Genomic DNA, 13,229 nt, shown 5'->3' on the forward strand with positions numbered 1-13,229 from the left:
AGGGCATAGCCTTTCTGCAGCTCTCTCTCGCTCCCTCTCCCCTCCGCCTCTCTCTCTCTGCCTCTCTTTCCCTCCGTCTCTCATCCTCTCGGTCTGGTAAAAAAGCCCGGCCTTATTTGGGTAGAGCTGCTCTGTGGAGAGGAGAGCGAGCAGCCAGACGGCTTCGGTTTGGTCAGCAGGAATTCTCCAAATACCTTCACCACACCTCTCCTCCTTCAGACCGACTGCAAGGAGGCAAGGGAGGGGGGAGAGAGAGAGAGAGAGAGAGAGAGAGAGAGAGAGAGAGAGATGTGGATGTGGAAAGAGAGTGGATGCAGACATGGATTGAAAGAATGGAGAGAGGAAAAAGAGGCAAGGGAGGCAGAAAAGAGAGCGAAGGAGGTGGTGCTGAATAATGCCATGGTAGGAAGCACAACAAAAGCCAAAAAAAGGAAACACAATTTTTCCTCAATACACATTTTTCTCTACCGAAGTTTGCAGTTGGAGGAGAGAAGGAAGGAAGGAAGGAAGGAAGGAAGGAAGGAAGGAAGGAAGGAAGGAATGATAGGAGGAAGAAAGGCAGTGAAGGTGATGCACAAAAGGTGTGCATTAGGACAGGAGAGGAAGGAAGGAAAGAAGGAAGGAAGGAAGGAAGGAAGGAAGGAAGGAAGGAAGGAAGGAAGGAAGATATGGTAATGCTCAAAATGAGAGAAAACAGAGGAGAGGAGAGGAGTCATCCAGGCAGAGAACACCATTTAAGTCCTCGGTACTCTTCAGCAGCTGTACTCCTAGTGTATGAGTGTGTGTGTGTGTGTGTGTGTGTGTGTGTGTGTGTGTGTGCTCCCCACCCACCCCATCCCATCTATTGATGGTAAAACATTCCCATCTCATTACCGACGCTTCTCTTGGCACAGCGCTCCTGGGTCCATATTTACCAAAGTTTCCTAGTACTAAGAGTTGGTCCTGGTGGTGAAAGATAATCCTTAGAAATATGTCATTTTCTAAGAATTTCCCCATAAAAATAAGATTAGATCCTATTAAAGATAAAAAAAAAACTATTCATGAAGCATCTTAGCCCTTAAGACAACTCCTGAAACTGTTAAGAGGGAGGAGGACTTTTAGAAAGATTAGGATTTTCTTAAGAAGAGGAGAAAATGGCTGCAAGAAGCGGAGAAATGTTAAAAATGGTCCAAACGCTGAATGGCAGGGAGTTAATAAAGTGCTTCATCAATCATGCAGCGATGATCATTAGAGATAAGTGATCACAATGTTAAAATATTTGGCAACAGGCAAAAAGCAGGTCAGCAGTGATGATTTGGGTCTATCATAACCCTCCATCAGCAGAATAATCACAAAAACAATTGTAGCTCTTTCACAGCCTGTTGTGACGCAGTTTATTTAATTCCCACTAGATGTCTGCAGCTTGCGAGCCAACAACGCTGCATTTATGGGTATAACAGGCTTCCCCGGTGTTGATGGGACACACGTTTGCATCTACTCTTGTTCGACAACCCTATTTATATAGGCTTGCCAACTGTAGTCATGGTCTTGAGCCATATTCACCACCTCTTAACGTCAAATTGATCATAATAAGATCAGCCTGCCACTTCCACACAAATAAAGCCATCATCACGCCTCAGCCTGTGAGGAACGTGTGAGTATTAAAAAGTTTGGCAAGTAAGTAATTAAGTAAGTTTAGTCAAAAACTCTGTCAAAAGTTTTTTGACATTATAAGTAAGCCACACTTTAAACAAAATTGTGTGACTATTGAGTGTGACGCAACGGGGTCAACCACACGTGCTCTGAAAACTTTCACTTCAACATATAAGTGAGGACTTCAGATAGGCCTAACACACAGACCTATCAAATTAGCGTAGGAACAACAATTACGACTGCTCGAATTTAGTTGGGAAGTTAGCTAGCTTACTAGCTAGTTAGCTACCTAGGTTATATTCTGGCAGCTAGCTATAGCGGGCCAAATATATTGCCTTTAAATATGAATCTACATCCCTCTGAATTTTTGATATCAGCAAAGCAAGCAAAGATGTTTATTGTTTAGCAATAGGGAACAAATTTTGTGTTGGTGGAGGGCCAAAACACAATTATTAAATGAAAACCCAAAGTTTTGTTTTTGTTTAATGTTTGATATTGTAAAAATGCTGTAAATGTAAAATAAGCAGCCCATTCCTACCACACTGGTGCCAATAACCACGATATAGCACTCCCTCTTATAGCACTCCCTCTTATGTTATAGCACTCCCTCTTACAGCACTCCCTCTTATGTTATAGCACTCCCTCTTATATGTTATAGCACACCTTCTTATATGTTATAGCACTCCATCTTATAGCACTCCCTCTTATATGTTATAGCACTCCTTCAGTTTAGCAGTTTCCTGTATTAAAAAAAATTAACATGGTCAGTGGGCTGAATGCCAAAACATTATCTTATTTAGCAAAATAAAAACAGCTGCTTGGGTTTTATATAGTCAAGATGTTTATTGATACAGCCCTAGCCCATTGTATCATTGCTCTCCAGATATTACTGATGTCATCTAGTCTTCCCTGACCTCTCAGAAACTGCCACAGTCTGTCTGCTGTCATCTGGCAAACAATATATCATTTGGTAGCAATTTTACAGCTTATGGATGTGGATAGGAGTTAGCTTTATGGTCAATTTAAAGCGAGGACATGGATTGTTATTCATGTCATGCTGCCAGGCCAATACTAGCCTAACTATAATTATAGAAGCTTAATGGAATGACTGGTATGTGTAAACTTTCATAATGTCTGGAGAGTTAAGAGTCTGTGTGTCTGTATGTGTGTGTGTCTGTATATGTGTGTACACAGGCATGTGCATATGTGCACGTAGACTTAGGTATGGCATGATTTGTGTGTGTATGCTTGTGTATGTGTGTAAGCAGCTTGTACATCAGTAGCCCATGTGTTTATAGAACTGAGGGAACTCACTTACTCCCAGCCTGGCCGTGGTTTGTAATAATTTATAATGGGCTTCCATAGAAGGCACTTGTTTACAATGTGGCACAATATCGTCATAGGCAAAATACCTAGCAGCTTTATGGCATAGGCCCACTGTTATCATTCCCAAATCATATCTAAGGCTCTGACTGCTACCTATTTCCATTACCATTCCATTCCAGTTTGTGTGTGTGTGTGTGTGTGTGTGTGTGTGTGTGTATAGCAGGCAGGCTAAAATTAATACAAAATAGACAAATAAAGCTCCGTAATTTATCAAATCAACTTTTATTATGTCCAAATCAAAACTATTTCACACTTCAGACCATCATTCGTTGTGTAGTGCATTCACAAGTGTGCTCTTATTTATGTTTTAATGTTGGATGTGCATTTGAGAGCCTTCCTGTTTTCCTGATGTGGAAAAATACATTACGCATGCTGCTTTGTGTTTGATTTTGTGTGTGTGCATACATATGTGCCTGCGCCAGTCTATGTGTGTGTATGGCTTATGTTTGTTTTCTCTACAGCGGGGGGTTCTTCAGCTACGGGTCTTGACCCAAAATGGATCGCGAACCTACTTTTGGTGGGTCAACACATGACAGCGAGCAAAAGAGCTGAGCAAGGATAAATGTACTCGGTTTAGGTCCTGGGGTGACAACGTTTAAGAAGCTCCGGTCTCCAGTTTGTGTGTTACTCTTCCTCGCTGGGGTAGAGGAGGAACCCAGAGAACCTGTTGTACTCTTTTCTTCCACAGAGGTGCCTGCCTGACACCAGCTCCATGTAGACCTGGCTGCCTCTCCGCATGTGCACCAACACCACCTGAGGACGTACACATTGTACAAGTAATGGGTGTGTAATGACATTCTTTGCTAAATAGGTGTACATTGCCACTCATTTCAATGAGATAGTATTTTCAGCAGTTGACAACTTTATTGTATTCTTTTTTGATGGATGGCTGCTTGGATGAGAAAGTCACCTGATTTCATTTTTAAATGTTGCCCTAGACATGCTGATTCTACCTCCTCAAAAATGTATGTGTAATCCACTGGAGTAATGAAACTCAGTAACATAAGTAACATAATAGCCTTACTTTAACCAGCCACTGTACTTCCAAAATCTGGACATCAATCATTCCATTTTACAGACTAAAATGTGACTAGTATTACCATCATTTACAACCCATATCAACCATTATGTTCATTAGTGTGTATTATCTCTCAACTTGTTTTTTCCCTTTTGGACATGTTTTTTCCAACTAGAAATCCCCTATTTATGTATTTATTTACAATTTGTAATCTGATCACTGGGTTTGTTTTCAAATCTAACAGATGACAATTGCCATTTTATGTAATCAGATTACTGTCAACAGTGCAGGTGTTGTACCTGAGTGCCGCTGTCCTCCGAGTCTTCCCGGTTGTCCTCCCACATAGACACCACCACTGCCCCGTCATTCATCATCTGGACCTACAGACACGACATAATACACAAAAATACACAAAAGACTCACTATATAGTCTGACACTTTTCTGAAATCAGATGTTTGTTGAGTCTGTCCGGTTTGTTTACCTTGTGGTAGAGGCGCTCAGCGGGTTCTCCTACGTTGGAGTACGCTGTGAAGGAAAAGACGTAGAGACCACAGCGAGGGGCGGTGAAGATACCTGGAAAGGCGGAGGGAGAGTTAGTGGGACTGATGTAGAGGTAAAGTAACCCTAACCCTAAACTATGAACTCTGGTCAATGATTAATATTACTTCCTTGTGTACTATGAACTCAAAAAGGTGGATAACATTTTCACAAGTTCATTGAATTTACCCTCAACAACATTTGTGTGTGTGTGTGTGTCTGTTTCCTACCCAGAGCCGCGTTATATCCATTGCCCTCGTTGATACCGATGTTACCGTAGGCGATGGGAACATTAGTGGTGAAAGGACCAAAGCAGCCTGCACTGGGAACCATGGTGGCCCTGAAGACAATCTGACTGTTTTCTGAGAGAGAAAGAGCGAGAGAGAGCAAGAGAGAGAGAGAGAGAGAGAGAGAGAGAGGCTTCAGTGACATATAGCATGAAAAAATGAGTGTGCACCTGTCTGTGAGTGTGTGTGTTTACCTGTGATCGCCTTGACGCCGGTCTGCAGTGTCTCCAGCCTCTGCCACAGCTTCACCAGCCGGACGAAGGTGGCCTCCTCCAGCTGGTACATCTGGGTGGCCACGCAGCAGCAGCCGCGCTGGCGGTTGAAGGCACAGTCGCAGTCCCAGTCCCCGCAGGGCAAGGGGCCCTTATAGGTGACTGTGGAGCGATGGACGGATGGAGGGGAGACGGGGGCGATGACAAGAGGGGAAGAGAGGAGGAAGGGTAGAAGTTCAAAATGAAACGGCGTCAGAGTGGAGACCAAACTGGCTTGCTGTTATCAGTGACTCCGACTAATTTGGGGGACAAATTGTGGAATGGTAACACACGGACTACTTTCAGGCGGATAAACACAGGCGGATGATTGGCCTTGTAGCGCGGTAGTTCCGATGTAAACGAACCCAACTTCTCAGGTGAAAGTGAGTGAGCGCATTGATTTGAAAAAGCGGAACAGAGACTACTTTTCATTCACGTATAAAATGTTTATTATATGTTTTATACTACTATTCTATTCCTACATATTCAACACATAAATCCCCCTTCATGGATTAACGTTACTGTCTCTGAAGTTTGGATTTGATACCGTAAATGACGAGCAATATCATGAATGGGATTGAATGGTGTCTACTTAGTTTCCATTCAAGGCGATGACGGCAGCGTGACTGTTACACGCCGCAGAGAAACGACTGTTGGACGACTTCTCTGGAGAGATGCCACAAATCACACCCCATATCACTTTCGCTAATTGTGTGATAACAGTGTGTAAACATCCACAGCAATTTTGTAAGGTAGACAGGACAAACTGGAAAATAAGGCTAACTTTCATCAACACCTTAGGAAACCTTTAAGTTAGGGGAATTCATAGGATTCAGGGAAATTATGTAACTGTATGATGGTGAAGCAGGGTGTTGCTGCAAAGTAGCAGGCAATGCTCAGTCGACTTTCTCTGAGTAAATTAAAGTAAAAAAAAATAAATAAAAATAATGTCTGGGATGCAAAACAGTTTCAAAAAGAATTAAGGCTGAATAATGTAAAATTGTACAATACATACTCATAGTGGGTTAGTGTAAGATTAAGGCAGTAGAAAACAGGACCAAAGTGATGTGGTAGTGTGTGTGTGACTTACGTGCCGCATGCTTCATGATTTCATAGGTAGACAGAGCTTCCACACTGGCACAGAGACACAGCGCCGCCCACAGGGACACGACCGACAATGCAACCAACTTCATAATCTGAGGAGAAGTATTTAGTCATGGGTTAATATGCACCTGGAACCATAGAGACTAGATGATTTGTGTCGGGTGGGGGGTAATTTACATGTTACAGGTTTACATTAAGAAACTAACAAAAACAAACTGCTACAGCTGCTGAATAAAAACAGTAATTACAGATCCTAGGCTGGATTTCTCAGGGTTAAAAGGCAATTTAACTGTGAATTTTTGCTAAAAAAAACAACAGCTTTGCACAGCATTTGAAATAATGTTTGTAGAAAAACTGCCTGTATCAGTCAAATCGGCTTAAATGGTAATATTATTCAGAATAATCCATATTCTATAGATTTTGAAGATAAAATAATCCAAAAGTAACAGAAACTACAGATTCTACATCACTGAGTTTGAGTAATCCATTTTATTACTCCATTTATTATAATTTGAGGCAGCCAATCCAAAGCTATAACTCATTACATTTTGAAAATTACCTTTGTGTATTACTGCTTTTCAAATATATTGAAATTGGTTGGAAAGATTTAGTCTCAAAACATAGCTGGTCTACATAGTAAATCACATCGCCCAATCAGTAAATAGTTGAAATATCCAAGAGAGAAGAGAAGCCTAAATTTTGGCTATGAATTCATAAATTTATACATTTTCTCAGAGTCTATTAATCCATCAAAGCACCGACCATTTACATTTAAGGGAAGACACTAATTCCTCAATGCCTTATCACTGTCAAACTGTATCATCTTTGATAAATTGCAACGTCAAAATGATAGATTACGGTTTATTTCTGGTTGGAGTGACTAGTTTATGGATACATTTCTGTGATCAATTTTATTGCTGAATGCACAAGCTCTACACAAGGATAGCAACATAAAACTTACTGTATTTGTTCCCCTGCTCTCCTTGTTCTGAAAGACAGTCTATGCCAAATCCCTGTGAGTTGGTGACACTGAGAGTCTTGGTCATTGCAAGAGTTTTAAGCAGGGGATGGTTTTGACTTCCTCTTGGTGCACATCAGGTGATCTTCCCCTCGACAGGTAAGTGACTGCAGCTCCGCCTCCATCACGCGTAGACACACACACACACACACACACACACATGCAGGTTTCACAGCCAAAACACTGACACGGCAATACCTCCCACAATGAGAGGCAACACCCTGGGTTTCTTTGGTGTGAAAGAGCAAGAATCGATCGCATTGTGCCTTTCAGCAGACTATTGTGTGGACCATAATAGCTTTTATTAGGACACTGGTGTCTGGTTGCTCTCCTCCCACAGGACACTGGCCACTCAGATATGGGACTGATATGGAGAACATTGTTGTTGGGTCTCAGAGTATGTAATGGTCTACAGGGGAGAAGAAAAATAGAAAGGAACTGATAGAACAGTGTTATCGGCCCATCTGAAAAGGCCCAGATCTGACACCAGAATACAGCATCACCCGGTTCTCAGGGAGGAGACACTCCCTACCTTTACTTTCCTTCCCCGCTGACATTGTTGGAGACCCACAGGTGCTGATTGTTGTCTGTTGTGATTCCAGATAAGAGATAGCCGCTTGGCTAAATTGGACTCCAGAGCAAAGTGAGTCAAAAGATTTTGGGTTGCAGGGCCACAATAATACGATAAGCGCTCACCAAGCTAGCCAAGAAACAGGACAGACTCTGCTTCCCTCTTTGTTTTCTAGAGTTACCATTAGGGATACCACCGTCTTTTAATTGTTATCTACCATTGTTTCTTGTTTTTTAGGATAGTGTCATTGCACTGACATGTTTCAAGGAAGATGTGAATTGGATTTCCCAAAGTCATCCAAGCAATTCCTATTTGTTGCAGACACACAAAGCGTTAGAGAATACACTGATTTAGAGATGTCGGTTGTTTTTGGATCCCTTGCTAACTGAGCTGACTGTAACGATTGCTGTCCACATAGGACTGTAAATTGTCTCTTTGTGTACAGCTTTTGCCTATCTCCTATGTCTAAACAAATTTTTTCAGAGGTAAAGAGATTGTATTCTGTGCTTTCATAACATACAGTGGTCTGTGTAACATAACATATCGTGTGCAATTATTTGAGACTGGTTTGATAACTCAGACCCTTTTTACTTATATTCATTCTTCTTCTATATTCATTCTTCTATTTTAGAATAATATATAATATAATATATAATATATGCATATTACAGAAAATCTTTAAAATACCATGCAGCTACTACAGGCAAAAAAGAAAAAAAAACACAGAAACTCCTGATACCATAAAATAACCATAGAAGATGAAATAAATAATTAAATAAGTACATAAATAAATAAAGTAGCTATATAATAAATAAAGTACAATAAACTCACTAATGCGAGAATGGAAGTGACACATCAAAAAACATGTTGCTGTCTAAATATTTAAGGAGCTCACTGCAAAATGACAGTCAGCTGTGTGCTGGTCCATGTGCACGATTGTCCCTGCTCTCATTAATCTCTATAGTGGTTGTTTGTGACCTGAAGCTGCACAGTCACTTGTGAGAGTCCTCCCTGGTCCTCTGGTCCTATTAGATAATGGGGTGTTTCCTATATTGACACTTTTGAAGTTGTTTTGCTCCGAGGGGCCGTGCATTGTCTGTGTTCTTGTGACAGCCACCTGCGTGTATGGAGTCCCCAGCCAGTCAACCTGGTTCTTCTTAGCTTCTTATCAGCTAGATGGAGGCCAGGGTGTATCAGGTGTTGATTTATGTCTGCCTCGGCCTCATCGGACCAAAACAGACCAATCCTTGAGACGACCCATATAACAGGATAGGATGGAGCCACGGCACAGGTCCGCCTTCAGTTCAATGATTTCAAACCATAAGCTGATGTTTGAAGTTTGAAAGGAACACCTCCTTTTCTGATCATGGATGGATTACTGAACAGGCCAACCGGGCACAGGCCCAGGGGCCCAAGAGCTCAGGGGGCCCCTGAGCCAGAGCCTGATACATGATGATGCTATCACTAACTTTACCTTTACTGCCCCACAGTCTAAGGGCTTTGTCATTTATTTATTTACCAAAGCCCCAAAATTCCCCCATAATAACCTAAACATTTGTTTTGAAGGTGTCAACATGGCACTGTCACAGTGAGTGTTCCCCTCAGTTTATCTATAGCGCTTTAGCAGTAAAGCTCTGCATTATTGTCCAAAGGCCTCGTAATGTAAAGTCATGGTTTACAAAGACCCCAAAATGTTGTTTTCCCCTCCTGATCTGTCAGAATAGGACCCACTGACTCATACCAAGTCAGTGGGCAATCAGAGGCATTTTGCACTTTAAAATATGTTTTTTAGGCCAAGAATAATATGTGTTTGCACCTTGTAATTCCTTTGTAATTGTTAGAATTTAGTTTCTTTCCCATAAGGGGCCGGTTCACATGCCGTCTTTTGCGCACTCAAATCCATTCACTTTACTGGGGGCGCGCGGCAGACGCACGCAAACGCGAGGGCAATGCGGTCACGACGCGCACTGACCGCGACCATGGCGCACTGAGATACAAACATCTCAGCTTTTTGGAACGCCGCAAGCGCACCGCATGTCACACAGCCTGAAAGCCTGAAATAAGCCTTGAATCACTCACCATCCAAACGAAGGTCCAGGCGATATTTCCGTACTCTCGTATTTTTGCGCTGCATTATTGTTCAAAGGCCTCGTAAAGTAAAGTCATGGTTTACGAAGACCCCGAAAGTTTTCTACTCCTGATCTGTCAGAATAGGACCCACTGACTCATACGGTAGAAGTTGGGGCATTGCAGGCAATCAGAGGCATTTTGCACTTTAAAATATGTTTTTTAGGCCTAGAATAATATGTGTTTGCAATAACAAAAAAAGATAGGCATAGCAATATTAAATACGCAATGAGGGCATTCAGTTGTTAGAGGTGACTTAAACGGATTCCAAAATTATATTCAGATAGGTGTTTTTCTAACGTGCTGTTGGCTTTGAGTGTGTCAATTCTGAGCTGTAAAGCCTGAGTTGAGATTCAGGTGATATTGTGTGATTGGCTCTGCGTGTAGTTGTGGCAATAAAAGCAGAGTGATCTCTCTGAGATTGTTTGATATGAAGATGAAACTGGTATTTTCATCCTGAGTTCGCTTTCAGTGCAAGTGCCACCTGTAGCATTGTCTTTGTGGTCAGGACAAGGACCAACTAATATAAGCTTGCTTTCAAAGGTTGAGCTTTGATGTTGATGTGATGTGATTGCAGAGAGGAACGTTTAGAGCTCCCAAAGCATTATGGTTGGTAGAACTGCATGATATTTGGAATGACTCATAATGTCAGTGTTCATGCTTTTTGCTTGACCTGTAGAAAGTCATATATTTGTTAGATTATCTCAGTCACCTGCACTTCTGTCATTTCATACAGATATTTGGTTGGTATGTCACATCTGTAGAATGTAAAATAATAAAAAAAAAGGAGCTCCAACCAAAAAAAGTTCCAATTTTAGAAACAGAAGGCTCAAGCTAGCAAGTAACGTCAATAATGTTTAATAATTATGTCAATAGCTATTTGTTATTGTGTTAGTGGATATTAATACAAAGTAACTCACAATGCCAACAACTTTTCATAAAATCCTGATTTATTTTCAATTACAGACACACAGGTATTTAGCATTTTTCCATTACAGTGTACATCACATGATTGAGGATCATGTCAAAGATGTAAAAGATGTGTAAAAGATGAACAGCTGTTACAAAAACAAAGCTAGTCAGGCTGTGTGACATCAATCAGGTGTGACGATAGTCAGAGGATGGCAGATGGCAGTAGAATTAAGAACTTCTTTATTTTGAAAGGTCCGTAACATAATCTCGGTAATTAGGACCTCATCTTAGAAAGGATAGTGGAACATAATGGAATAGAAACAAGCAAATTGAGGATGGAAGGATGTTGCATAGGGGAGAGCATGGCAGGAATAAGAGATTAGGGGCCACAAGGTACAATTATCAATATAGAATGACCTGATCTATCAGACCTTAACCTTGTCAATAGGTCAAGAGTTGGTACAATGCGCGATGCAGCTATTGTTCCCTAGCTTAGTTGGTAGCATAGAGCAGAAAGCCAGTGAAAGTATTGTAGTGGGCTTTGTTGTCGCACAGGTAGCAGCCAGGGGGCAGTTCCACGGCCACCCTATCGCCAGCCTGCAGCCGCAGGGCCAAAACAACGGTGGCGCTGTCTTCTTGGTCCTGCAAGTTCCTGTCACTGGGCCCGGCCATCACCACGCCGTTCACAGTCACAGAGGCACAAGCGTCCAGGCTGTTACCGGGAGAACCTGCGTCACTGTAGACGGTGAGGGCGAAGCTGTAGACACCGGAGCGGGGAACAGTGAAGACACCGGTGGTCGTGTTGTAGCCACCTCCCAGGTTGATGAAGACATGTTTGTAGACGATGACTGCTTTTTCACGATTCACACCTACGCAAATGTGCTCGTCGAGGCTGCCCAGAGAAACAGAGAAGGCACTGCGGCTGTCTGGAGATGGAGAGGAGAGGGGATAATACGGTTAGGTCACGATCAATTTGATTTGGACGCCATTTTAGGTAACATTTGGAAAAGCTCTTGATCGGGCTGTGTGACAGGGTTGGTGTTGTATGAGTGTGAGGTGTGTGCAAGAGTGTTTCATGATGTTCAATACTCTCTTGTGACTCTCTTGTGGTTTGTGTGACTCTCATGGATATGTGTCTCACCTCTGATATTGTTGAGGGTCGCCGTCGCTCTCTCCAAATCCTGTTCCAACACGTTGAGGCTCAGGTTAAAGAACGCCTCCATCCTATACATCTGCTTCTGCATCAGACAGCAGCCGCATGACGCGCTGTCCGTAAGACACACTAAATACACGCACAAAAACATATACAGACAAATAACACCAGGTTGAAGTTGTGCAGATGAGCATATGTGCATACACAGCAACTATGTACATACAGACAACCCAGGCTTAGCTTATTTCTCCATCAACCCCTCACCATTTCCATTGTTTCCAGGCTTAGTTGTCCCCTGCCCACCGTCCCAGTCATATTGGGCTACAGTTGCTCCCAGCAGACACAGGAATGTAATGGCTGAGAGGAGGAGAGCACAAGCATGTACCATTCAGTACTTCACAATTATGTCTTAAAATACGGTCTTTGGTTTCACACTATGCCTCCACTTTCCATCAGGACATTTGACACCTGAATTGTTGTCACAGCGCTTACTTTTTTGAATCTATTTCTAGACTAATTTCTACAAGTCATTCTGGAGTCCAAGTTCTCTGTGGAGCTCCAAGCATCTCCCTCCTACATGCTATGCTGCGATAGTTGCAACTTGTAAGCGTCTCTGGTCTCACCTCTCATGTTGAAGCTGGCAAACGATGATGGTTGCAGAAGGTCAGAAGGACGGATGGTGAGATAGACAAACAGAGGGACAAAAGTCAGGGTTATATACTTTACATAGAGCCCCTCCCTTTCCCTTCAACTTCATTCCTCCTCCTTTGATACTGCTCCTCCCTCTTGTTCTCCTTTCTCCTCCCTGTTTGCCCCTACGCCTGTATACCTGGAGACTCATGCATTTCTTCATCAGTGGGGGCTTCTCTCAAACACACACATGCACACTCACACACACACACACACGCCCTCCAGGGCTTTGTCTTGTAGATGTAGGCCAGGTATCGGCTATCCTCTGGGGCAAGCTGTCCGCGTGGTTTCAAAGTGTTCCCATCAGACAAAGATACTGTCCTTCCTCTCTGTTTACAGGTGCATGCGGGCCTCCGCCTCAGCATTATGGGCAAATGTGTGTGTCATTGAGAGAGTGTCATATTGCGTGTCAAAAAGAGAGAGTGAGCTATCATTGTGTGCGATGCTGAAGATACTGTGTGTACCTGTTCATATACACTTGTGTCAAAGAGAGGGACTCATCGTTGATGTTAAATGTGATAGACGTTTGCGTCAGAGTCTCT

The 13,229-nt window shown here is 42.5% G+C and overlaps 2 protein-coding genes across 2 annotated transcripts; both read right to left on the minus strand.

Annotated features, from left to right (window-relative positions):
* Positions 1 to 3,253: 3,253 nt before the first annotated feature.
* Positions 3,254 to 7,294, minus strand: cbln18 (cerebellin 18). The gene is made up of 7 exons (XM_071535907.1): positions 7,178 to 7,294; positions 6,203 to 6,308; positions 5,056 to 5,235; positions 4,805 to 4,936; positions 4,519 to 4,610; positions 4,336 to 4,416; positions 3,254 to 3,771 (listed from the first exon to the last, which is right to left on the minus strand). The coding sequence occupies exons 2-7, from the start codon at positions 6,303 to 6,305 to the stop codon at positions 3,643 to 3,645; spliced, it is 717 nt and encodes a 238-aa protein (XP_071392008.1). The 5' UTR covers positions 6,306 to 6,308; positions 7,178 to 7,294; the 3' UTR covers positions 3,254 to 3,642.
* Positions 7,295 to 10,902: 3,608 nt separating this feature from the next.
* cbln20 (cerebellin 20) lies at positions 10,903 to 12,627 on the minus strand. The gene is made up of 4 exons (XM_071535895.1): positions 12,621 to 12,627; positions 12,262 to 12,354; positions 11,986 to 12,126; positions 10,903 to 11,770 (listed from the first exon to the last, which is right to left on the minus strand). The coding sequence occupies exons 1-4, from the start codon at positions 12,625 to 12,627 to the stop codon at positions 11,337 to 11,339; spliced, it is 675 nt and encodes a 224-aa protein (XP_071391996.1). The 3' UTR covers positions 10,903 to 11,336.
* Between the last annotated feature and the right edge of the window lie 602 nt (positions 12,628 to 13,229).

This window comes from Centroberyx affinis, unplaced genomic scaffold (assembly GCF_046629955.1).
Source record: "Centroberyx affinis isolate AG114_WGS23_722 - 3 ecotype Tasmania unplaced genomic scaffold, CSIRO-AGI_Caff_v1 ptg002780l_1, whole genome shotgun sequence".
Lineage (NCBI taxonomy): Eukaryota > Metazoa > Chordata > Actinopteri > Beryciformes > Berycidae > Centroberyx > Centroberyx affinis.